This window comes from Sander lucioperca, chromosome 23 (genome assembly GCF_008315115.2).
Source record: "Sander lucioperca isolate FBNREF2018 chromosome 23, SLUC_FBN_1.2, whole genome shotgun sequence".
NCBI classification, from domain to species: Eukaryota; Metazoa; Chordata; class Actinopteri; order Perciformes; family Percidae; genus Sander; species Sander lucioperca.
This window is the reverse complement of record NC_050195.1, coordinates 2,035,854-2,063,744: the sequence shown is the minus strand read 5'-3', so window position 1 is coordinate 2,063,744 and position 27,891 is coordinate 2,035,854. Positions and strand designations below refer to the sequence as shown.

At 40.7% G+C, this 27,891-nt stretch overlaps 1 protein-coding gene across 7 annotated transcripts in view; it reads left to right on the top strand.

The window, feature by feature from the left end:
• dlgap1b (discs, large (Drosophila) homolog-associated protein 1b) overlaps positions 1-27,891 on the top strand; it is a 93,077-nt gene that overhangs the window by 39,046 nt on the left and 26,140 nt on the right. For 4 of the 7 annotated variants that reach the window (XM_031304895.2, XM_031304893.2, XM_035998100.1 and 1 more), the window contains exons 3-6: positions 11,071-12,208; positions 13,616-13,830; positions 19,066-19,243; positions 21,360-21,615. In XM_031304895.2, coding sequence (XP_031160755.1) covers positions 11,138-12,208; positions 13,616-13,830; positions 19,066-19,243; positions 21,360-21,615 — 1,720 coding nt within the window. In that variant the 5' untranslated portion in view covers positions 11,071-11,137. Of the gene's footprint in view, positions 1-7,176; positions 7,240-11,070; positions 12,209-13,615; positions 13,831-19,065; positions 19,244-21,359; positions 21,616-27,891 lie in introns of all 7 variants that reach the window. The other 3 variants (XM_035998099.1, XM_035998101.1, XM_031304894.2) reach the window with 3 other exon arrangements.

Sequence of the window (27,891 nt, the reverse complement as noted above, 5' to 3'; positions counted from 1 at the left end):
ATTCTGAACATTGTTGAAATCACTGATTTGTGAATGCACTGTTTCCAGCTTGAGGAGGTTTTAATATCCAGAAATATTGATTTAATGGACCTCGGATATACAAATAACATGTAAAATCTTGAACTGAGAGGTATTTTGCTTTTAGGATATTGGCTCGTATAATTCTGGCCAGCTGGAGCAAATCATAAACAAACAAGAGTTAATTAGAGGCAGACATGAACATGCATCTGAAAAACAACTCCATGCTGCAATAGCTTTGTGGTGCATTACTCAGTTTCTCATCTCATGTCTCTTTCTCAATGTCTTTCTATTTTTTTCTCTCCTCTTCCATTTAAATGTTATTTATTATAGATGTTCTGCCCTGAATGACTGGCCACAGCTACCCGCTCTGGGCACAGGAAACAGCCACTGAATTTCTGCTGAAGGGAAACAGTCTCAGTAATCTGAGTTTAGCAACAAGGCCCCAGTCTTGAGTCTTTGATAGACGTTGGCTAAACCTGTGTTGACAGGAGACATAATTGAGTCCATTTTGATGACATTAGCCTTGCTGATTCCATTTAGTTGGGAATTTTCATGCCCTCTCTCCGTGTCACCAAGTTTTGATGAGAGGTCAGCTGGGAACCGTCAGCACACAGCGGCCGTTCACCTGGTTTGACACCTGCACTCTGTACAGGCAGCATGTTTGGTTGAGGCTCAGATCTCCACAGTGTGCAGGGAGAGATGGAATTATGCCTACTAGTCTATGTGTGTGCATGGTGTTGTATTTGTGATTGCTTTCCCTGTGTATATGTGTGTCGCATTGGATATGCGTCCACCAGCACTCATGCGAGAAGACGGCGGGTTTGACACCCTCCCCCCAACCCTCTTGCTCAGTTGGATCTTACTCCCATATCTGTCAGGCATCTGTTGATGTGTCCTCAATGTGACATGCCACCCACAGTTAAGGAGAGGCACAAATCATCCAGCTTTTTCTCATTTGTTTACCCAAGTACATCCCATTACCAGTCTGTGACCTCTGCCCTCAGAAGTTAAGCAGATAGCCTTGCCTTGCTCTAAGAGATGTAGTTGAGGTGATCTCATGAAAATGTTGGTCGTCAGCCAATTATGTAAAGTGTTTCCCCAAAAGAAATGGACAGCTGGGCGCCTGTGTAGCTCACCTGGTAGAGCAGGCACCCATATATAGAGGTTTACTCCTCGACGCAGCGGCAGCGGGTTCGACTCTGACCTGCGGCCCTTTGCTGTGTGTCATTCCCCCTCTCTCTTCCCTTTCATGTCTTCATCTATCCTATGAAAACAAAGGCCTAAAATGGCCAAAAAATGATCTTAAAAAAAAGACAAAGAAATGGACAGTTAAATTAGCTTTTTTCTGCAAGCTTTTTTAAGCAATTATTTTCCGAACTGGATGGTGTGACTTTATTACAGAATTATATGCACATCATAAATTATTGTTTGGTATTAGGCTTAACTGGCACTTTGTTAAAACGTATATTAAAAAAGTATGTAATCTTTCATTAAGCACATATTGTCTAAGAATAATAAAATGAAAAGGACAGTAGTAGGTTTTTAGACTACATCAGCTAAAAGCATATCAACACTTTAGCTGTGTGCACTTGAGGTCAGTTTTGTTTCCTGACATGTAATTAACTGTAGAATCAGTTGTTTGAAATCACTCTGGTCTGAAGACACTCTGGATGCCTCTGGCAGCAGTTTGATGCTAAAGCTGCCTGACAGTAGCAAGTGACTGTACAGTGCATACTGTACAGTCAAAGTGCATACACACACACACACACACACACACACACACACACACACACACACACACACTGCTTGTTTCAGCAGGAAATGTGGGTCATTATGTTTTTTTCATAAAACAATGTGAATGCTTTGCAAGACATGTGCAATGATGCATCACATTTTTTGTGAGTGGGCAGAGGATTAAAACGCATAGTAAGGCAGCTGAATATACACCGTTTTTTTGTAAAGTTTAATTGTCCATTTTCAGTTTATTTGTTCTGCTCACAAGCAACTGCATGAGTGGAAATAGCAGCTGTAATGAAGCAGCAGCAGCAGCATCTTGTTATCACCTACAAGTGTACAAACACAGAAAAAAATGCCACAAGGAGGGAAGAGTTGTGAGCCTTATGCTGGCATTAGCAGCATTAGCATCTTTTTCACATGTGAGTCATGACCAACATTGATGGATGAGGCTGTAGTGTGTTACGTCGAACATGCACAGAGATGCACAAACACATACATACAGCCTGACTCTTCAGGGTTCAATTTAGTTATCACCGTCACAGCATTTTTGCCACTTCCAAGTAGTCCAGGATTAGGCCCCTCAGATTTCACAGTTCTTAAGAGAGAATATAAACATGAACGTTATTATTCTGTGGGAGCACCGATCGAAATGTGCATATCCAAACATATGAGAATGCTTTTTACCTGATGTTTTATTAGCTTGCGTGTTGGCAGGCTCAGAATAGCTTGATTGTTAAGCTGTCCCACTTTGAGAGGAATTGTGATAAAATGCATATTAAGGAAGAATATTAAGCACTTTATTTTCATACCATATAAATGATTAGAATATAATTTTTTTTTGTCATTGTAGCACAAAATCATGAAAAATAAATCATTCAGAAATATTGAATTCCATCCCATTTTATACTCTCCACTCGTACAGATGGGTGACAAGAGTGTTATTAAGGCAATAGGCCACAAATAGACACCAAAAACAACTTCAGTATTCCTTGGCATAGATTCTACAAGTCTGTGGAACTCCACTGAAGTGATAAATACCATTCTCCAAAGAGATATTCCCTTATTTGTTGTTTTGATGATTGTGATGGAAAGGCCCGGGTATACTCGAAAAGAACTAGCTTGATGTGCCGTCCTACCACGTTTAAAGGAAAAAGTGTTTGTAGCTGTTCTAAATTGCCACTGTCAAAGGTGGGGTAAGCCTGCTGTCATAGGTATTTATTTGAGTTGAGATCTACAAAGATCTGCATGTGATGTACAAACTGTTCAGTGACCCCTTGTGCCCTGTAGATCTTTTATCATCAGGTTATTTTTTGTATCATACTCAGAATAACGCTTCTTCTTTCCTTTTAATAGGACCACAAACATACAATAAAAATGCCCCCCACAACAAATCAGAGCCACCAGACCCTGTCATTCATCCCGTTTCTCATGTATTCAGATTGTTCCTAATTTGTTTAACTTTTCTTTAGTGCACACTGTATGTATGTTTTATTTTCAGTTATGCATCCATTTGTTCACACTGGACTTCCAGCTTTTATTTTGTCCATCTAACAGTTTAGTGCAAATTATTGGGCCCAAATCCAGCTCTGCCTTTCACAAATTCTGTAGTACTCCACTAAGTGTTAAAAAAAAATTACATTTATCAGAGATATTAAGTCCATAACTGTCTTTTAATATATTTTTTAAAAATGTTTCCAATCAAAAGTTCTATCCATTCTCTAAAACATAGATGATGAAGCTGGGCTTTAGTCATCTTTCACTATTTCCTTGCTTGCCCTGTGGATACATGAAGATATAAAGCATAAAAAACGACGGGTTCTGTTGCTGCTCTCCACACATATGATCCCAGAGCGGTTGGTACATATGAGTTCTCATTAGCTGGGATGGAAACACATTGTTTTCCACCAGAAAATCCATTTGTTGCCATGGTGATGCTGTCCTCATTTGTCCAATTTCCTTGCCTGCTTTTTATGGATAGATTTATTAAACTTTTTTTGTTTATTGGCTTTTTGTTCATTTTAGATATAAAGAGAAACTTAATATAATAAATAAAAAACTAAACATAAATTATAAGTAATTATAGAGGGGAAAAAAGAATGTGTATACATATATGATATATACACTGTAATTTGAATATTTGTGGAGATCATTTGGAAAGGCTCAAATTGAACTTGTATAGTATTATTATCCTCTAAAACACTTACTTTGGTTTGGCTCCTGGGCAATAAACTTACATCCATATTCAGTATCTTGTCGCTTTTTATCCGTTTTGTTTTATCTATAGTTAAAATGTACTTTAAAAAGAAATAGCCTTTCACCCAGAAAGAGTATCTTAATCACTGGATTTAATGTTGCAGTCTCTCACAAGGAACACTACAGCTGATACTACAAGTTTTAGGGCTGTCATTTTCTCAAAAAATGAAGTTTGAACTAGAACTGACTTGTAATTTAATCAATCAAACGCAACCAAAAGATGTAAGATAAACGTTGTTCTGCTAACATTAGCATAAGGCAGTTGAGTTTTACAAAGTTAGCAAACAGCCTGACTTTATCTACGATGCTTTCATCCATAGTTGAGTGAACCCTAAAAACTTCCACACATTACAGATTGTTCTGTGTCATGATTATTCATTAGGAACCTCACTAGTTTTCTCAGTTTTGCGTCAGCAAGAGAACAATAATAGCCTAGTTTAGTGATAGGGCACTCTGCTTGAGTACAAGGCACGGCCTGTTGTGCTTATACTGTTCATTATGAATTCAAATAGGTCGTTATATCGATTGAATGTTAATTCATTTTCCCACCTTTGATCACCTTAGATTGAATTTATAATAAAAAGTTACACCCATAGCAGATATATAAAGAACCTAGTGCTGTATGAGATACAGGGTTTGATATCCCTCAGATGTGCCAATCACCAGGATGAGGAAAAAGCAACTTATAGTTTTTATTTTTAATTCCATAGCACAGTAGTTTTTTTTAGCCTTGTGACCTGTTGCTTTTTGTGAAAGTGTCATACACTGTGCACCGTTACATCCCTACTGCCTTATATAAAGAATGTTATCATATCTTACTGTAAATGGTACCCTTCAAAGTGAACAGATGGAGATGTCTTCTTTATCCTTGACTCCCACTTTATGTCCATGATGGATTCAACCTTAAGCCATACAATAGCAATCTCAGTGGAGTCATGGCCTTTAGTTATGTGTCAAATGTCAGTTCAATCTTTTTTCCTTTAAAGATCAAGGGATCCATGAATGAGTACATTCATTTTTTTATGAAAAAAGGGAAGAAGGCTTTACAGCACAGCAAGTTATAGTTTGAACTTTTCTAATATGTTATTGCAACTACTGTATTCCTACATGCAGTGTCTGCATGAATCCATCATATGAGATGTCACTTTAGGATTGAGTTATTTCCAGTGAATGAAATGTTTTTTCAAAACAAAGAATGAAACAAAATTAAAGATAAATAGTAGGTATTTCATAAAATAGTTTTAATTTTGAAATGCTTTTGCTGAGCTTTACTTAGATATGTACTTTCAAACCTCCTGTGATAACTGGAGAATTACATTCAAATGTTGTTTGCCTCCATTGCTGCAATTTCACCAAACGTTCCTGTTGTGAAGTTTTGCGAACAAGTACCGCGAGCCTCCGTGACAAACAACACCAGTCTTTCTCTAGACTTAATGCCTCTGTTAATTTGTTTACCTTGATCAAATAGACCTCATCACTTGAAGAATTTGTCTCCAGAATGTGTTTGGTGGGTACTGCACTATAACTCAGCACAGTCACTCCATTTGTCAGAGAGAGCCCTGACAGTCAGCCTAATTAGTTTGGTTGTGACAAAGGAGCTGTCTTGTGGAAACAGAGAACATCAATCCATGAAGGCATGTGTTTTCATAATGCAGCCCATAAAGTGAGCAGAAACATGCCTATTAGGCGTCGGGTGAAACTGCATCTACGAAAGAGTTTCATGATCTGTTTGGTTAAAAAAGAAATGCTTTAAAGATGCACTGTAAACATGTATTTATTTGTCAGGTTATTTAGCATGTTTTGATAAGATGCCAAGCAGTTATTTCACTCCTGGGTGTTTTTGAATAAAGTCTGCACACAAATTACAATGGAAACATGCAATGTAAGCTGTCAGTTATTGATATACAGTAATGATATACTGCCTGGCATCTTAGCTTCCTTGGTGTCAATTTTGGGATGCCTTTGTAGACCTGTATAGTCAGTGTTGGAGAGTGAATATGCCCATCCATGAAATAAGATCAAATGCTAAAAGCATTTAATTTCTATCAATTTCCCATTTTATGGACTTGTATCATGTCCTCTATTACTTTTGTAGACATATATTTTATGAAGCACATCATATAAAATAAAAGCAATAATTTGCAGTTTTTCTTCAAAATGTTTCCTCGCTGCGGCAGGACAGGACAGTCAAGGGAGACTGTCATCTATCATTTAAGAGTCATAGTGTGCGTGCGTGCATGCGTGCATGCGTTGTGTGTGTGTGTGTGTGTGTGTGTGTGTGTGTGTCTTTCATTTTGAGATATTAACACGTCAAATATTAATGTTATTAAATATTTATGAATCCAAGTGAGTTTTATCCAAGTTTCTGTGAGTGTATCTGTTAAGGTGCCACCACAGAATAACTGAATATATTTCATGTGTGTATTCATGTCTGTCTGTAGCAAGGCAGAGCATTTACTACTTTTTTATATCACTCACTATTTTACAGGGAAGATTTTAATTTTTTCGCTGTATCGACTTTCGACATTCAGAAAAGCATAATGCTAATTATCTTGTTTATTCTAGAAGGTGCTGCTCAATTATCGTTTTGCTCTTTATATTTAAAGGGTACTTCTGCTATTAAAGTGGACATAAATAACATTACGTTTTGTTTCATTAGTTCCTTTTTAAAAACTCAACTCAAAAAGCAAGGTCTGTGGACTGTTACCAGTAAATGTCATCTTTAAAGACTTCGAGCACCACAAACAAAATTCACCAAAATCAACCACTACTGTAGTTTAGTGGCAGCAGACGTCTTTGAGGAAAATAAGTTCAAACCTGAGAAAATTAAACCAAAGCTATCTTTATGCCACCTAGAGTGAATGGACATCCCAGTTTATGTGTGCACAAACATTGACACAGAAAGAGGGGAAAAAGCATGGAGACTCCTAAACACATTTTTTTTGCAAGCACATAACTAAAATTTGAGAAGAACCATATAATGTCACAAGTATTCAAGAAATGTAGCATTCTGTGCACGTCAATATATTTTGTATTTTCACAGTGAAACCTTCATTGCTGAATGATAATTGATGATAGGAATTAATAATGAAGGCCTACTGTCATCCTCTTTCTGTCTCACACATAGAAACATTGCGTGTGTACAATATCAACACCTTTATATCCAGTCTTCGGACTGTAAACGTTAACAGGATGAAGGCAAAACTTCACTTGACCTGAAAAATGGAGGTAAAGTGCTGTACTATTTCCTCTGGTTCTTCCACAAAAGCATTCACGCACACACATAAGATGAGCCACGTCCACTGAGGGGATTTGATGCCCCGTGGAGAGCAGACTTGTACTGTTTTCTACCTTTGGAGAAATCATTGCCAGGTTTGAGTGAGAAGAAGAGACCTTTTGTAGCCTTGTGGCCTCTGAAGGCCTTGAGGAAGCTCTGTATGCCCTGAGCTCCGTTTGCAACCCGTGTTTGATGTCGATTGAGGAAAACAGACTAACTGCAATCCGTACAGCAGCCTTTTATTTTTTACCAGCAAGAGAAGCTGCAGCAGTCTTCTCACACTAAGGCATATTGATTTCACCATTTCCTCCAAAGATGGTATGCAGTAAGTCGATGTTACTTTGCATTTTCATACCACCTTTGTTTATTTGCTTTGGTAAGTCTCAAAGCACAGGGTGAAGTAAAGAAAATTAAGAGTAGATTTGACCACTGTGAGGCTGCATGCAAGATTGGCTACTGTGTAGGAAAAAAAATCTATTTTCCATTTATCTCATCTCAGCCCAAAGAAGCATGGCATCTAAATAGAGTTTAGCCTGCTGTGCTGAATCAGTGCAGGTGTTAATGGGCATTAACATTCATAGCCTGACTTGTTTTATCTACTCCTGCATTTTGTTTGCACACCTTGCTGTTCAGCACACAATCACTTTATATGTAATGAAGTCTCAGTGGTTTTCGGAGGCTGTTCACACAAATTAAAGGAGCAAGTTGTTTGGGTCTCCTTGATTTTTTTTGTTTGTTTTGTTTGCTTGTTGGTTTTGTGTTGTGGAGACAGGGTTTTTGCGCACTATAGTTCATGAAATTGTTGTACTGCTGCTGGTGTGACTCAATAGAAATCTCCATGGTGACAATTAACTGATCGCTAATCCCTTCCACAAACAGTAATTGTCCAATCATACCTTAACAACCGGGAACTAGTCATGGCACGTCTGTCAAGGTTTGGATTTCTCTTACGGTGTGTTGAAGCAGTGCTCGGGGCTCTAATAAGAACAATATTCTGCATTCTGAGTTCAGAGGGTGGTGTCTTTTTTAAACTGCATTCGATAGCATGTCCAGCTAACTAGCTTATAATGTACAGTAGTAATGAAGCATTACCCAGTCCAAGGAGTACATCATAAACTAATTACATTAGTTTGCAAGGTTATAGGTTACGTTAAAAAAAGCCCTTTGGTCTGTTGCTATTCAATGATGTTGCTTTATTTCTATGTCTTCTACATTGATCATCAACTGGTGAGGATGCTGACTTTTTGCCAGCAACATGTAGCTTCAGTCTTTTGGCATTATATCATGTAGCCATCAAGTGCATATTTAAGACCCCTTTTAAATGTTTAAAAATATAGCATTAGGTGACCAAAAATAGGCTACTCACTCAATGGTCATCTGCCCTCTCGGCCCTGCTGGTGTTGGTTGTCTTTTCCAGTTTGTTTTTCAGGATCCTGAAGATCCAAGTGAGGAGTAAAACTTTCATGTATATTAATGCTCACACAGGCTCTCTCTGGGTTGGCATCGACGACAGCATCCAACAATAATTGCCCACACTGAAGTGGACATCCACATAAAGGGTGGCATATTTCCCTTTTAGGTCACTAACTATTACAGTTGACAAAATCTGCCAGCAACAGCAACAAAATTGAAAGTCAGCGGATTAAAATGAGAGGCCTGCTTCTGTCTATACCTTCTGAAATCAAAGACCTATTTTAAAAACTACTAAGAATTTTGTGTGTCAAATCTGCCACTGTTATCATTGAAACTGCATTATGTGCTTCATGAGAATGAAACACTTGACAAGCGTAACATCAGTAACTAAGAGGGGTGTGGCTTAGCAAACGACCAATAAGCAACATGCATGGAAAGGCAGATTACAACCCGACAAAACAACTTGACAAAAATATTGTGTTACTGTTTCAGAGTTGTAATATAGCCTGTCCAGTTGTTGTTGTTGTGCTATATTGAGGTTGGCTTGATCAGGCAGGTAGAGACACAACTGGGTCAGTCAGCTACAATGGACATGGAGCATAATACATAACCACAGCTGTATATGAGCTTTCCTCATGTCACTGTAGGCTATACCTGACAGACCCGGCCGAACCAGAATATCCTCTTCTTCTTGTTGATAAACTGCATGCAATTTACAAGCTAGCAGCATCAAAATTCAGCATGGATATGTAGCCTGTGTGTGTGTGTGTGTGTGTGTGTGTGTGTGTGTGTGTGTGTGTGTGTGTGTGTGGCAGGCAGAAAGCCAGCTTGACCCAACTTCAGCTTTTCAGCTTTAGTGCAGGGCTGCAGACAGCTGTGCCACAAACACGCTGCTGTGGATCACCGCGAGGGCCTTTTATTTAGGTCACATTCTGTGCTTCAGTAGCCAACAGAAGGGATCTCTGTCAACTGCAATGAATACCTTTAGTTGGACACAGCCCACTTTTTAAGTGCCCTGCAAGAAGCAGACACTGTGCATGTCTGTGTGGTAGGCTATATAGTGTGCGCTTTGTGCGAGTTCCCTCTTGTGAGTGTATTGCAGATGAGGTTAGGGATTGACCACTGTATATTTTTTCATTTTCACTCTAACAATGCAAGTGTAATATATTGGCTTATTCTCTCCCAGAATGATTTGATCCACTGGTTTAGTACAGACAAGGAATTGCATGAATAATTTCCACAATTTTTCAATTAATCCAACACCCAGTTTATAGCCACGTCAAAGAAAATAATAGATCTGACTCGCTCTATATTCACACACATAAATACATCCTGCATGCGCTCTACACAGTGTCCTCTAGTTATGTAAAGAACTGACATATTTCATTCCGCTGCTCTGTCTCCCTCATTTTCTCTTATGTTTCCTCCCTTCGTTCTCGTTCCTCCACCTCCTCCTCCTTTTTTATTTATTTTTTATTTATCACAGTGGCCTTTGGTAGTGCATTATAAATTGCAGTAATGAAATCCCCGCACAGGCTTGGCCCCACTGCTGTTACAGTGCTACACCAGGGTGCGTAGGCTCTTATTATTGTCTCATTAGCTTCACCTCCAGTCCATTGGAAACGGTGTGGGTTCAGTGGCTAGCCAGCCACAGCCCCAGATGGGTAAGGAAGGCAGTTTTAGGGCCCTGATGGATGCCATTGTTTTCCTGTCACCATGTAAGGGAAAGGTCGTTTATTGCCGCTTGCCTCGACCGGCCCAGAAGCTGTCAGCTTGGGTTTACTGGCCAATTAGTTTGCCATTAGAGGAAAACTAGAGGAAAAGTGTGGGATCAGGCTGGGATCATTTGTTGTGTTTGTGGGTAGGGGGATGTGCATGTGCGCACACTAAGCAGGTGTAATGTGAAGCAAAAAAGAAATGCACTTTTGAGTACTACCCTTGAACGAATATAGCACACACTTGAGATGAAAATAGAGTTGAACTCTTCTTGACACTTCTTCTTGCTTTGTTTCTCTCTGTTTCCTCGATCCCCTGTCAAGCTTTACCTGAAATCTAAAAGATAACAACAGGGAAGTGGGTGAGGAAGCTTGAGGACAGACTTGGATGTCAGGGAACAAGCAGCCAAGTGGCTGCTAGATTTAGAGATTCTCCTTTTTGTTTGTTTTGATGGACAAAAATAAAAGAATAGGTCCAAGTCTTGTCAACATCAAGTTTTCTACTAAAAAGCATCTTCTTCAAATTAAAGCAGATAAATACGCTGTGCTTTTGAGTGTATGCAAATATGAGATATTTATAATTCTCTTTTCTGTCTCTCTCTTCTTGTTTGTTTGTTTGTCTGTTATTCCTCATGGCTGTGTGTTTCTTTGTAGAGCTAGTGTTGGGGCCTGTGCAGACTTCCCGCGGCAGCAGTTGGATGTGCACGTCGACCCGGCCACGATGACAATGAAAGGCCTGTCCAGCAGCCGTAGTCACCACCACACGGTGACTTGCGACCCCTCTTACAACTCCATGACCATGGGGCACTCGGACCGTCGGTCCTACTTTCTCAACCCTGGGGAGGCTCATCCTGCTGACCACCCCTGTTACACCCAGCGCAACACCTTCCAGTCTGAATGCGATGCCTACCCTGACCTGGCCAGCTGTACCTTCCCTCGCAGACATTACAGTTCTCACCATGACCTGAAAGAGGAGTGTGGCCCTATGGTGCCTTATACTGGGCCAACAGGGAACAGTAAGGGAGGTGGAGGAGGTGGTGTAAACAACAACCGAATCCCTTCTAATCTACTAGAGCAGTTTGAGCGCCAAGCACCGGTGCAGCGTGAAGGCTACCACACACTGCAGTACAAGCGCACTGCAGTAGAACACCAACGTAGTGACAGCCCTGGTCGAATCCGCCATCTTGTTCACTCTGTCCAGAAGCTTTTTACCAAATCCCACTCCCTGGAGGGGCCCTCAGGGTCTGGTGGTGGAGGTTGTGGGAGGATGAATGGCAGCAAATCCAGTCCTGATGACCCACCCTCCTCTTCTGGCACCCTGAAGCACAGTAAGCGCAGTAAGAGCAAAGACCGCTCCAAGTCGGAGCCAAAGATGCACACTGCTATCTCAGGCTACTGGAGCTCAGACGACACGCTTGACCGGGAGATGTGCCTCTACCCCCATCACCACGGGGGCAGCAGTGGAGGCCTGCCTTCAGGGGTCATGACCATGGGGCGCCACCCAGACAAATCCCAGTCGCAGTACTTCATGGAGTCCTACAACACCATCAGCGCCCACTCTCTCAAGACGTCACGCAGCAACAACGATGTAAAATGCTCAACGTGCTCCGGAGGAAGCAGCGGAGGTATGCCACTGGTGGGAACCCTGGATGGCAAAGTGCAGCTGAAGAAGAGCTCGTGGTCTTCTACTCTGACGGTGAGCAGAGCAAGAGAGGTCTATCAGAAGGCCTCAGTCAACCTAGATAAAGCTCTAGTGAAAGCCGAGCAGGGACGCACCTGCCACTTCCTACAGGTAGGACAGTTACGACAGCCCCACCTCTCGCATGTCATGCATCCTGCGGTGTGAGCTGCTCCTCCATGCTTTTGTTATTTCTGCATGTATCTCTGCATGTGTGTGTGTGTGTGTGTGTGTGTGTGTGTGTGTGTGTGTCCTTAGAGGGGATGACTGGGTAAGCATTGGCCCCATCCTTTCATTCTATGTGTCTCAAATAAGTATTGGTATCATCATAAAACATTTAGCAAAATCATCACATGTCATCTGCTCCTCTGTGTGTGAATGGGGAAAGTAAAAGGCAGAAAGCAAGAGTGAGGGAGGATAAAAAACAGAGTGTGGCCTTGCATTTTAACAGCCTGGAAAACAGAGCGAGCAGATCAAGGAAGGATGTTGTCGCTGCAGTACGGCAACTTTCTCCTAGCCTAAAAGAGCTATCGCTTTTTTTTTCTTGAAAGGGAGACGGAAAGGAAAAACGGGCTTTCAAGGAGCGCAGCCTGACAAGTTAGTCTGCAGACATTTTTAGAATCCTTAAAACAAGATGTGCTATAGCTTCACCTGCTGGGATGGAATCCTGTAGTCTGTATTTGATGTTCACACATACATGTACTCACATGCACACATTTAAATTAATGCTGAACCTTTTCATGCACTGGTGCAACATTTACAGAACATTTGTAAATATGCTGCAATATACTGTGAGGATAATGGGATTAAAAAGTATGACTTCATTTAGTTTATTACATTTTCTCCATAACATTATATTCTTTTGACATCATCACAGACCCAGTCTTCCCCAAGACGTTGGAACAGTCTGTAGTTGCCCCTGACATTAAAGTCAGCTTGGTTTCCTAGTTACACACCGGTCTGTTGAATGATTCTCGCTCTGGATCTCATTTCTTTCACTTCAGAGCTGGTGCCCTAACAGCCACTCACATTGGGACTGCAGTGGTTCTGCTGAACAAAACCCCCTTTGTTTTCCCTCTCTCTCCATGGCTGCTGTCTTTGACTCTCTCTCTCTTTCAGATTAGAGATGGGAAATAGCTTTGCCTCCTTTTATTTTTACCTTCATTAGTGTGTGTGAAAAGTCAGGAGAGTAGGCAGAGGCCAGGGTACTGCAACATTTTGTCATAACCATTAATTCCATGCTTTTGATATGCTGCATGCATCACAGAACAGACAAAAGGAGGCCTCCGGCACTCACAAGCTTATGGTATGATCAAGCCAGACCCTGCATTGATACAGTTACTATTGAATCTTTTAAAGCATGAAAAGCGCTTTGTGATACAGGTATTTATATCAGGACAGGGTAGAAAATGTTGCAGCCTTGCTTTTATTCATGTGTAAGTGCATCTGTACAAACTCTCATGTCTGGAGGGTGACCTGTGTTTGGTCCCTGTTTACCTTATCCTCACCTAATCTCTACAGGTGCCTCAGGATGACTGGAGCGGTTTCTCTCCACTGGGGAAGGATGACGAGATCCCGTGCCGGCGGATGCGCAGTGGCAGCTACATCAAGGCCATGGCAGAAGAAGACAGCGGCGACTCAGACTGCAGCCCCAAACCCTCACCCAAGGTCCAAGCACGACGAGCCAGCTACCTAAAGGCCACACAGCCGTCCCTCACAGAGATGACCACACTCAAGTAAGTGTGTATTAGGGCTGGAACAGCAAGTGCAAAATCACAATTTCCCAGACCCCAAGGAGATGTCTTTAAATTGCTTATGTGTACCCAACCAATGGACCAAAATATCAAAATATTAGATTTACAATATAAAAAGGCAAATCATCATATTTGAGAAGCTCAAACTAATCAATGTTTGCCATTTGTGCTTGAAAAATGTGTTGTTGATTTATTTATTTTCTGTCATCTACATAATCACTTAATTGACTAATTGTTATAATATTTATGTGTGGTGTACAGTAACCGTATGCCGGCCTGTACATGCTTTTTTTTTTTTTTTAAGATTATTTTTGGGCTTTTCCGACTTTAATTGATAGGACAGCTAGGTGAGAAAGTGGAGAGAGAGGGGGAAGACATGCAGCAAATCGTCACAGGTCGTACTCAAACCCTGGACCTCTGCGTCAAGGCATAAGCCTCTCAGTATATGTGCGCCTGCTCTACCCACTGAGCCAACCCGGCCACGCCTGTACATGCTTTTGAACATTATGTTCAAGTTTTCACTGTGGTCATACTGTGCAGTTTCAGTGAAACAGATGGGAGAGATAAAAGGAATGAAAGGAAAAGAGAGAAGTTGACACAGATGGAGATGAAGACAGTCAGTTACTCAAGCGTCTGCCTGGCAGCAGGCTGGCTTATGACTCTCAGTGGCCACAGCTTAATTATCTGTTCAGTGTTTACAACTTCTATCTTCATACAGTAGCTGACTTCTGAATCTCTACAATGACACAAAACACATTGAACAGACTGAGCCTTAATTGAAAATACACAATGCCTGTTCACGTACTGCACTCTCTTCAAAAAAAAGAATGCCATGTTCTGAAGAAATGCATTGTGGGTTGATAACATGCAAGAGAGATAGTTTCTCTTTATTTTTGAAAGATCTGAAGTTAAAAGCCGAGCTTCATCATTTAAAGATTTCCATGAAGTTGTTTTGTGTTGCATAAGGCATTCTCTGCTCAGCCGCATATCTTTGACAGCATGATCTCATAAAGTATTCAGCAATATTAGAGTCCATCAGGAAGATTTCTCACTTAGCAGAGTCTTGAAACACATCAAGTTGACAACATTCTCCCCAATTAAGTCCACATAAGTTAACTTGAGCTAACATCTCTTTCTGAAATAATAGACCATTCCCAATTTCAGAATTACAAATTGGGAGCAAGAAGAATGTCATCCATAATTAATTAATTGGAAATGTTGGTGTCATAGAACTTGTTTTTTTTCCTGTTAACATGACTCATATTCCAATGAATCATATTAACATTGCACTGAACAAGTTCATTGCTGATATCGGGATTGCCTCAACATTGGCAAAAAGAAGTTCATTGGAGGAAGAACCATCACACAGGTTTAACAAAAACAAAAAAAAAACACCAATGCCTTTTTACAGACCAACTTCTTGGTTTAAATTTCAGTAATCATGCATGGACATACAGTAGTTTTGTTTCTTAATAATATAATAATAATAATAATAATAATAATAATATATAATAATAATTTCCATTATACTGCCTTAAAGGTCCAATGTGTAGGAATTTCTTCCATCTAGCGTTGAGATCATATATCACAATCAACTCTCTTTCGCCACGCAGTTCAAAGTACGTATTACAGCTACGGTAGCCTCCACGCTTCAAAAAGCCGGTCTCTTGCTCTTTTCAATATCATTTTTCTTTTTCTGGGCGAAGAAGAAGACTCCTGTTCCTGAAATTTGGATTTTGAATACGTGTGGTCCTCCATGTTTCCTTCTTCAAACTTGCCGGTGCCGGGAAGCTACGATACCTATTAGCAGCATTAGCAGCACCTGTGAGTTTATCATGTGACAGCGAAAATGCGAAAGGCAGAGCAGTATGTCCTGTATGTCCCTTACTGGCTAACGTATTTCAAGATGGCGCATGAATATGGAGCGTCTACCCCAGTTCATGCAAATGCAAATGTAAAATTTCAAGCCAAAAGGAATACTTGGAATTGATGGTGGTGGTAAATATTCATGAAAAAGGACAAGTTTGTGAACGGGCAACACAGATTTTGATAATGAACAACCAAACACGTTACACACTGGACCTTTAAAACACTGAAAGAATAGGGGACACAAGTGTTATGTTGCAGCACGGGGCTGTGACTGATTAGCTGTGTAATATAGAGAGAAGAGAAGAACACCAGTGGGTGCTCAGTCATTGTTACTGGTTGCACAAACACACACACACACACACACAATCTTATGGAAGTGCAAGTGGCCCAGCTTGGGGCCCACTAATGACTTGAATTTGGCCCGGGGAATGGCATCATCATCTGATGGAACCCAGTGGAACAAACCAAGCTGCAGTGCTGCACATTGGAGATAGAGAATGAGGAGGGAGCAACTGACGTCTTTTCACACTGTGCTTTTGGGAGTTGGCACAAGTCTGTGTTACACTCCGCAGTGATTCAGTAATCAGCTTTGTTGTTCCATATGTTTCAGAGCCCATTTTTTGACCATTGTGTCCTTGACTAGTGAAGAATTTCTCCTGAGAAGTTGTATGATTTGTTACTCTCACCCAATGCTAACCTTCCTTCTTATTAAAACACAGATAGATAAAGCATGCATTTAAATGACTGGGATTATTCCTTGCAGACAAACAAGCTCAGGAGAAAAATACATCCTTTCTTCTCTCCCTCAGTCACTAACAGTCATCTTTCTCTTTGCCGCAAATTCATTTATTCCTGGCCTAGATTTTATCATGTTTATTTTTTTATGTCTCAGCAAGAACAGACATCCTGAATAATGGGTTGCAGTAATCACATCTCCATCTTTCTGTCCTTCCATCCCTCCAACCACAGTCATCACTCAAGACTTAGTCAGTGACTAAGAGGAGGGGGAACGAGGAGAAGGTAAAAGGAAACGGAGGATAGTGAATTTGGACCAAGATTACTTCTCAAATGAGGAAGCAGGAGGGAACAACTGACTCTGAAGACAAGGTGAAGCAAGCAAGGGGACTAAGTGAGATGATTGAGAAGATGGGGAAGAAGTCAAACGGGAAAAAAAACAGATCCATGGTTATGTGAACAGTCAGTAATGCTGTAGAAATCAACAGATGGCTTTAGCCAGTCCTGATCCTTGACTGGCAGAGTGGAACATGTGTTCATTAATGTCACTTGTTCCATAGAGGGACACCCTGGGACAGGCTGAACCCCTCCCCCCTTTAGGTGGTACTGATTACAGGCTAGGTCTACCATTCAAGTTGCCACAAAAGACATCATTGGTTCTGCCGATAATCAGCCCAACAGGGAAATCAAGAGATGTAGATAGAGATAATGGTGTGGGTAGATTCTTCCTTGACTTGATTCCTCTGTGCATCATGCACAGTCACAGACTACAGGCAGCTGATACAGATGATTCATACCAATCTCTGAGGTTTAAGATGTACAATTAGATAGTTTTTTTTCCTTGGGTTGAATTATGTACCTTCTCATTTGACCCATAAGAGTATTGATCCCCAGCAAGAAAATTGTAAATATTATGAAACACTGGCTTAAATATGCATTAAAAGCACAGTGTTCCTACAAAGCACTTTGATGGGAAACGTCAGATTAAAAAAGAATGAACTGTGTTGATAAAACGAACTAGCAAGCATGAGTAACCACTGAATGCTTTGATGCAGTAGCTTTCAGTGGATTCTGCTCAATATTAAAAAGCCTGGAGATGTATGGAGATGTATTTTAAAATTAGTAACTGTTTTTCCAAAATCATCACCTTCATTCCCATCTCAATAGCTCATGTTTACATTTCAAATTAAATGTCCTTCCATTACACTGGCTCGCTCCTCTGTCCTCTCCCTTCCATTCTTCCATCCAAGAATGAGTAAACTAGTTTGCTTTGCTAACCACACTCTATTTTAAGGTGGAAATACATAATTAAAGCAGACCTGACCTGGAGGCAGAGCGTCATAAAAGAGGTGTGTGTGTGTGTGTGTGTGTGTGTGTGTGTGTGTGTGTGTGTGTGTGTGTGTGTGTGTGTGTGTGTGCGCGTGCGTGTGTGCGCGTGCGTGTGTGTGTTCTTGTTTAACTATATTCGTGGGGTCCAAAAACCAGGAGTCCAGTATACTTGTGGGATCCCGACAGTTTTGTGGGGCCAAAATGCTGGACCCCACAACTTTAAAGGGCTGTTTCAGGGTTAATACTTGGTTTTAGAATTAGGTTACAGTAAGGGTTAAGGTTAGGCATTTAGTTGTGATTGTTGGGGTTAGGGTAAGGGGCTAGGGAATGCATTATATCAATGACGGGTCCCCACAAAGATAGTGAAACGCACAATTTGTGTGTGTGTGTGTGTGTGTGTGTCTGTGTGTCTCTGTGTCTCTCTGTCTCTGTGTGTGTGTTACTCACAAGTGAACATGAGAGAGAGTGTGAAATAAAGGGGATATTGGATCTTACTCCTCACAGTTGATTTGAGAATAGATGTTTTAATCTGAATTGTAATCATTTCTCTCTGTGCACTTTGTTTTCTGGATGTTGGTTTACTAGGCCATGACGTTCATCAAGAGGAAAGAGAGTCAGCTTTTTAGGTTTCATATCCCCTGATTAATGAATTGTTTAGCTGGCATCCAAATGCTACATAACCTACACACACACTTTTTCACATACACATACACACACAAACACATAGGCGTGATGCATGCTGAGTGATCAGATTGGAGGAGGGTGAGAGCTAATGAGACACCTATTCATCTTCCATGGAAATGGGGATGTGTTTGTGCATGTGTGTATTTCATCTTGATTAATGTGTCTGCTATATCTGTTTTTATTTAATTGGTGTTAGATTAAGTATACCTCACAGACACACACAGTTCCTCTTCTGACATATGTATGTGATTGTTCTCACCGTTAAGTGTTTTACAACGAGCTTACAAGGTTCTTCAAGGACAGACTACCTAAGCTACTGCCAGTGTTTCTCAATACTACTGCGCTTGTTGATTAGATAAGGGTGTCTCCTGAAGCAATTGTGGATTGATCTGTATCTTTGGGTTCATTCAACATTGCCAAGTACTTTGCAAATACCTTCTCTCACTCTCTTTTCATCGCTTTATCTCTCCTTCTGTTTTCCCCTGCTCCTTTATCTCCTCTATCTCGCTTTTCTCTTACCTTTTTACTAAGCTTTTTTTTTTTTCTTCTTCTTTTCTTGTCCCCCCCCCTTTTTTTTTCTCCTTCCCTCTCTTGCGGCAGGATTTCCACAGAGCACTCGCCCAAGCTGCAGATCCGGAGTCATAGCTACCTGCGGGCGGTGAGTGAGGTTTCCATCAATAGGAGTCTGGACAGCTTGGACCCAGCAGGGCTGCTGGCCTCGCCTAAATTCCGCTCGCGAAATGAGAGCTACATGAGAGCCATGAGCACCATCAGCCAGGTTAGTGGCACCCAGGGGTCCGTGCCTCTATGCCGTCTGCCCATACACCCCCTGTACCTCCACTGCTATGTCCAATACGGTTGTGCAGGGGGGAGGACCTCCCATCCGTAGCCGTCCTAAGGCCTGAAATAACAATCAGGTCACCATCCGGCAAAGTATGAATAGTACGAAAACCCCCAATCTCCCAATTAGTGTATATGTCTGCATGCTGTTTTCTGGAGCTCAGATGATTACAGGCGTATTCAGATTGGCTAATTAAACAGAACCCCCCCCAATCCCCTCCTTTACCCTAATATGCTCCTTCTGCTTAGGCATACTTTGTGATGCAAAATGACAGGCTAAAAATGTTCTCTTCAACATGGCATCTGCTATTTAAGAGATGAAAAACAAGAATTAACATACAGCCATATACATTTCTTTGAATAATTGAAATTGTGATTGGTTCCAAATGATAATGGGCATTCGCCTTGATTTGATAGTTATTGAAAATATCGAAGAATTGGCAGATGGAGGTTATTGTCATAGATGCTGCAAATTTAGCTGTTAGTCATTTTGGATTTTGAGCATGGCTTCATACTCTACATTATTTGGAGTGACAGGGAAGTTTTGCTTACCTTTTGGCCTCGGGTAACGGGGATTTGTACTCCCCTGCGAAGCCCAGCGGCAACACTTTGCCTCGCCAGCTGAATGATGGACCCTTGTGACGTCCCTTCAAGTCCTGGCATGGAGCAGGCCCAGAGGAGAATGACACACTGGACATGGCATCTACAAAAATGCCAATGAATTAAAAAAAAGGTGCTGATAGGCTCTCTATCTCACTCACTCACTCACTCACTCTCATGTTTGACATGTATGCACATAGAGTGTGAACTGACACACAAAACAGAGGCTTCCACCATCAGTGGATTGAATAGAGGTCCACAAACCTTTCTGACTCCAAGCTCTACAGTATATACTCACACTTGTCTGACTGTAACTCTCTTCACTGACAAACACCAAACACGTTAGTCCCTAGCCACATCCCATTCCTTTGTTCAGCTCTGTTATTGGACTGGCTGAACAAGGGCAACGTCAAGGAATTGAATGGAGCTTCATGTTATCTGCCCTCACACAACCCAATCTGTAACACAACTCCTTCCCGCAAGAGCTTTTTAATAAGTGTTTGTTTTTCGCTTTAGACCCTGTTTTGAAACCCAAACTGCACTAGCTGATGATGCAAGTGTAGTTAGATTTCCTCGTATCACATCTCAACTCCCAGTAGTCCTAGCTTTCACACTTCCTAATTCTCACCTTTAATAACTACACTTGTAGTATTTCACTCTGTTGTACAGCCCTTTGAAGTTGTATCCTACAGTGATTCCTTCCCCTCTGCACTCCTTGGATGTTCTTTTAGTTTTCTAGAATATATTCCTTTTTTCAGTATATGTACATTTCTATACATGGCTTAAAGCTTCACAAGGCAGTGTGGAGGTAAAAGTTTGATCAATTTGGCACAAAATACTCAGCAATTATGTGATGTGACGTGTTTAATTTGAATCCAGTATGCTGACGTTTAACAGCATGACTAGTCTTGCTTAACCAAATTGGTCTATAAACATTGTTCACTGCAAATTCATATTCGGATTGCTTGTTCTTAATGGATTTCAGTCAGAAGAACTTTTGTCAGTAAGAGGCTTCTTGGGATCTAGTTTAAAAGACCAACCATACATTTGGTATTTCTCCGTGAGCGAAGAAGTGTCAGTATCAAGCAACAGAATTAATTTTGGGGTATATGGTGAATGAGCCTGCATCAGATTATGGGAACACTTTCTTCTGGAGCTTTCTTATTGGAGCACATAATTTGTAATTTAAGTGTGTTTGTACATAAAATTCCTGCCTACTGAAGCTTTAATCAGTGAAATAGCTCTGTACCATTGAATCTTACAGCAGAGAGACGCTTCCCTGGCTTTTGCTTCTGTAATGTATAATCCCTTCTCCTTTGTCTCACACACTGCTGGGGTGCACCTGTGCATTTTTATTTTTCATTTTCCCCTGTGCTTGTACACTTCTGTATGGGTTTCTTCGTCTGGGTGTTTGCGTGCACGTGCTGTATGTCTGCGTGTCCCCTCTTTCACAGGTGAGCGAGGTGGAGGTGAACGGGCAGATCGAGGCAGTGTGTGAGTCAGTGTTCAGTGAAATGGAGTCGCAGGCGGTGGATGCCCTGGATCTGCCCATGCCCAGCTGCTTCCGCATGCGGAGCCACAGCTATGTGCGTGCCATAGAGAAAGGCTGCTCGCAGGAAGAGGAGGAGAGAGGCGTCACGGTGGGCATCAGGAGGAACAACTCACCCCCGCACACCACCACAACCGTCAGAACCATCCAGAGCAGCACAGGTCGGTGGGAACCTGCAACACACACAGACTGATGAACATGTGTGAACATACATAATCCATAGCACATTATAAATTGATACATGTGTATTATTAATGTGCTGTGAGTCTAAGTTATGCAACGTGTGTATAGTGTCAACAGCAACAAAAAATAAATTGTTACTGCAGTTAGCGCAGAGAGAGATTTATACTTGTATACAGATTACATTTTGGATCAAGGGCCATCAAATCAAATTCTTTCATTTCTAATTCTCTTCTGTTAAAAAACAGTCCTATTTATCATAAAGGAAAGGGTTTCCTTGGTTAGCTGATCAGGGAAAAGTTTCACTTTGCAAACGCAGACCTAAACCCTCTGCATTATTATCCATCTGACCCACTTTTTTTTCTCCGATACAATATGATGAATGCAGAACTGTTTTTCCCACATAAGAGCTTATTCAAGCTGTAAGCTCACTGGCTGCTGGATCTTATTTTAGCCCTCTTGTGTGCCTCATGGTCTGGAGCGCTTGGCTTTCCAGCATTATGGCTGCATGCAGTATTGATGCTGAGTAGTGCTGGCACCCAACATTGGGTGCTTCTATGTTTCCTACAGCAAATCCAAACGTCATTCCCCTACATTTTGCACGTTGAGTCACCATTGCCTGACGCACACTGGCTTTCTCCTCCATTCCTTTTTAATGATGCCAATTAAAAGACAGCATTTTCTGAAACCTAGCCGACAAGGTTGCAGTCAGCTAATCAAACACATTAACTCCAAATTGGAAGAATGGCATAACTAGTTCAATCATATCAAGGGGCTTAAAACTGATTCTGAGAAAACATTTATTTAATCCTGTTTAAGACTCGCTGCAACTGACTCCCTACAAGTATTCTCTAATGAAATTTGTCAAAATATGAAGTTGCATGCCAGTATTATCTATCTATCTATTGACAATTCAGGGTAACAACACGATTAAAGGCAATAGTGGATTCAGTTGATTGTTCTATTGTGTAGTGGTAGTTAGTGATCTATAAAAGGATAGAATCAAGAGAGGGACATTCGGAGCGCCTTTCCCTGAGGAAGGAAGAGATAATGAAGACCATTTATCAGGTGAGGTGTTGTAGGAACTAAACTCTGGTGTTCGAAGCCAGACAGCTGCTCTGAAGTGCTACATAACACTAGTAGTAAACATGATACAGGCAGCCTTTCTTTCTCTTACTCCCAGCTGTCTTGTGTCTCTCACACGCTTTGTAGATGGAACTGTCTTGACCTGTAATCATTTTCTGATAATGTAAAGATAACCCCTTTAAATCATTCTCAAGTTAAAAAAGGTGACTAAGCAGAGGTGTCTGTGTGTGCATGCGTGTGTGTTATGTAGCGCACATGTCTGCAGCAGTAGCGTCACAGCTGTTTGCAATTTAATGAACATCCATTTTTGGCACCTGAGTTTGTCACATGATGAGTGGGCGTTGTGGAAGTACAGAGAAGAGATATTAGTGATGTGTGGTCGCTGATAATCCAACATTATGCTGCTGCTTCCAATTGAGAGCAATCCACAGCTCTCTGTGATTGGCTGTCGTCTTCTTGTGACCCTTGACCTTAATTTTCTGCCGACCTTATTGTGTCTCGGAATCAGCTGTAACTGTGGCTCAAACAGACGTGACAGGGAGAGTGGGTTCGAGTGATATATTATGAGTCAATGTGGAGAGTAGTTCACCGCGGTTGCTAGTGTGAAGGTAGGGGATTGCCTCAGATTACTGTCAAAATTGTACTACTGCACAATTCATCACCTCCTTAGATCTTTACTGCTGAGTCGTCAGTCACTGTAATTAATTAGCCACCTCTCCTTCTCTTCCTGGAGAAAGGCTGTGATTGAAGAGGAGAGGAAGAGAGGGAGATTGGAAGGAGAGAAGGAAAAGATCTCAGTCGTACATTTTGCCCGTCTCACTCTCTCAATACGCGCACAACCGCCACGTTCAGGTTATGTGGGAGTTAACATAATTACCATTTTCTGACTTTTACACACTGTTCATGCAGTATGTGAAATACAGGGATCGCAGGTGGTCTCGGACCCTTTAATTACCACCAGTAAACATGAATTGATGCTTCTTGATCTTTAGCCCCCCCCAAAAAAAAAAAATCTAATTATTTTATATTTATCTGTGATGTAAAGTTTTTTGCATGTTGAAATGTTTAAATGTGGGGAGGAGGAGCAGTACAGAACATCTGACTGACAGTGAACAAACAGCTTACTGTATGAATACCTAGCTCATGCTGCAACTGCTAGTATAGACATACTGTAAAGTGATGCTGTACTCATAAATTAATGCAAACTATAAATTTAGGCTAATTAATACGGCCCTGCTCTTCTGCATATTTAAAGCCTCATTTACGTCCAATACATATATGATTTATTTATTTATGGAATGCAGACAGGGCACCAGTATAAAAAAAGGGAGCTTTTTGTGTAAGGAAGAAGATAGAGATTTCGCATATGGAATAAACATGTCATTATGCAATATAAAAGTCCTTATTTATCCAAAGGAGAGAATAAAAACAGTGCTTGAACTGTCCTTTTCTCTCTTTGGATTGTGATTGCAGGGTACCCCCCTCATGGGGTGTTTTGAACACAACAAGTTATAAGTATTACTAAGATTTTTCTGAAAGTTCTTACATATCTGACTCTGCAGTAAATATTTCAGAAGTGACTAAAAAATAAAAACAAACTGATCCCATTAGCCAGCCAAAGTCATTTAAGGTAATTAAATGCTAGAATGTGCAGTAATAGTTAAACTAGCTCATATGAGCAGTGTGCATTATATATAACCCCCATATTTATTATAGACATTTAAAACATTCTCTTTCTTTGTTCTCACATGTAAACTAAACATAACTGATGGTACTGTGACTTCCTGCCAAGTAAACAGTCACAGCTTCTTTCTGTTTTTCCACAATGCAGGAGAAGCATGCATGCAAACACTCACACACACACATACACACACATAAATTCCTTTCACAGGGACTCTTCTGGGAGCCCAAAGTGAGAAGTGAAGACGTTGTTGTGGTAAATATTGTATGATGCTTTAGACGGATGGTTCAGGCAGCAGCTCCAGAAAAACAGCCCTGCGCTTATGGTTTCTGCTCCCACTTGTCCCTGCGGCAAAGCACCAAGTTATCACACACACTCACAGACAGGTGAGAGACCTATCAGCTTCTGCTCATGCCCCCCCCCCCAGTTGGCCCACTGCGCTGCTCCAGCCCATTATTATTGATGATCGGTTTAATCCTGAGGAAGGAGACCAAAATAAGGGGCTGTCCTTTGATCTCTTCTCTTTGAACGTCAAGTGGCTGTGGCTGCTATTGCTTGCCTCAGTCTGTGCCCACGCACACACACACACACAAACCAACCCACACAGTCACTCACACACATATTACCACTACATCGGACAGACATGTTGGCCTATAGACATCAGCTTCTTTGGATCAGTTTAACACAATTTGGAGCAGATCCTCTTTTACAGCTTGGGAAAATCCATAGCAATCGGTTAATGTGAGGATTTTACTGCCTCTAAGCCCTGGCTCCTCAGCCCCGCGTCGTCTCCAGTAACATAATCATCACCTTTTCACTCTGCTTTTGTCTTTCCCTTTGTCAGCCTCTTAGGTGTGTGGGTAAATCAACCTGTTTTTTCGACGAAGACAAATAATTGACCTTCAATTAGAAAGAGTATACACACAGATCTTAAGTCTGGGAATTGCGCCATAGTTTCTTTTTTTCTTCCTCTCACCCTCAGCTTCCCAGGCTCACTGACCTGATGTCAATTATCCAGCCTCATTTTCCCAGAGATTGGCTGAAAAGAGTGGCTTTAGCTTCTGTAATAGGGTACAGGACAATGTTTAATTCAATGGCTGTGAATTTCCTACGGCCCCGAACAGAGGCGTTGTGCTCAATAATGCATTCCTTAAGTAAGCTTTTGAGGCATGCTTGTTGCTCATTTTGCTGATGGTCTTGTCAAACACTTAGTGGAACACCTCTTCATTTAGTTTCTGATGCAGCTTTGGGCACACTTATCTATTTGTTGTGTAGCTGAAGCTTGTGAATGATGAATGAATGATTGGAACTCACTCTGTGCTTTGTCCAATATTTATTTATCATTCAATCTATCTATCTATCTATCTATCTATCTATCTATCTATCTATCTATCTACAGTATCTATCTACCTAGAAATAAAATGTACTGATATATTTAAAATTTGTTTAAAAAGGCATTGTTGCCGTTTCAAGCTTTTCATTTTACTTTAAAACCATAATGAGGAACAAGAAGAGGTGTTAGAAAACAGCTAGGAATAATCTAACTAAAAAGCTTCATAAAAATAGGACTGCAAGAAGACGTCCTATTTCATATCCTCTTAAGATCCCACACCTAACATTAATCAAAGGTACTGTATGTTGTATATAATTTCATACATCCTGGCTGTAATGCTAATTACACAGGCAAAGAATATACAAAACTAATAATAAAAATAAACCTCAATATGCTCTTTTTAGTCTGGAATAGTAATCTTATAAAAGCACACTTACTGAGCTCATGTGTATTCCCAGCTCTGTCTATAGTACAGTGCTTAAATAAAGGCTGTACAACACTGCCCCCAGGGGCTCAGTGTAACACAGCACTGCACTTCTGCCATTTCTTTCTACAGTAGCTGTGTGAGTGGGGGGATGTTAAAACTACCAGACAACTTGACCCAATTAACAATCGCTGTCATCATCACTGGCACTTTTCCAAGAGTTCTGTTCTGAGAGAGCTTGTGGGAATAAATATCTTTGGATTTCCCAGTGTGATAATTATAAGTGGCAGGGATACTATAGACCACTAAAGTCTAGGTGGAATCGAAATCAAAGTCCAGCCCTCATCCAAATCTCACCTCACACCTTCATCAGCCCACGCAAATGTCCAAGAGCAAGCCATAAATTGTTTTTTTATATGTCAGGATGACTCAAGTCATATCAGCAAAGAAAATTGCTGCTCAAGGGTTCCCTTTGAGTTTTGAGAAGGTCCCCTCTCAAAGTGGGTTTGAGGAGGACTTGAGGTGAAAGGGCCCTGTGGCAGCATTAGGTCTGAGAACACTGATCTTTGTTTCATGCTGCTGCCGTCAGTTACTGGGGATTTGGCCATCTGTGAACAGAGAGTGATGCATTCAAAGCAAAGTCACCCCCTGTGTGAAGTACAATCAAGTTATTATTGCATGTTGCCATGTAATCTGTCTGCTGATTTCTAACAAGATAAAAAGGATAAGATACAGATCTAAATTGGTGTTAATGTCATGTAAGTACACAATGATCTCTACAAAAACATCATAACTCCATCAATCCCCATTGTAAAACTACATAAATATCAATGTTATTCTTAAATATAAGCATTGCATGCAATAACAAGATGCAAACCTGTATTAAATCCTTGTCCCCTGGGTATGAAAATGCTCAACTATACCACACTTTACTTAACCACAAGGTGGCAGTCATTAGACTGAGTTTATCGTTCACATCTTCTGTTTGGCTGGATACTTTTGTGCATATGGGTTTTAAAGTTAGTGAGACAGTCACTCCAGCTGTATTGAATGTACTGAGAATCAAAAAGGCAGTTTATCATTGTGTAGTTTTAAACTTTATTTTATATTTAGTTTCAGTTAGATTGGCTCACTGTGTGAGTTCCAGAATTTTGAAATTGATTTATAGTTTCAGCATCACCCAAAGACACACAAAATGTGAAAAAAGTACTTTAAAAAAGTATTATTGTACTCCTGACTATGTATCAGACAATAACTTGAGTTATTTATTAAGCAGGGTTACAGTTACCATTTGGAGTACTGAGGCCATGTCCTCTGGAATATTTCTGGAAATCTGACAGGTTTAATGATATGAAAATTATATCTGAGTTTACATTAAAATTACATGCACACTACATAATGTGTGTTTTTTGTAAGACTAAATATCTTAGAATAGGAGTGGATTAAAGCATCTATATTGTGTTTTCTCAAATGTTTTCATTTATTTCTGTTTTCCATCTAATTATTTTGAGTTTAATTATGTTGTTGAACTAATGCATTACAAATACCTTTAAAAAAAATAAATTATAAAAAGAAAATTCCTATTCAATACAAAATCATTAAAAACCGATAGGCTATAATTTACAGAGATGACAATTTAATAGCCTGTAGGCCTATGTCCAGTTGCGTTCAAAAACACTACTGGGCAACACAGACGCTTGAGAAGTTAGAAGGGAAAGTTATAGAGCCATTGC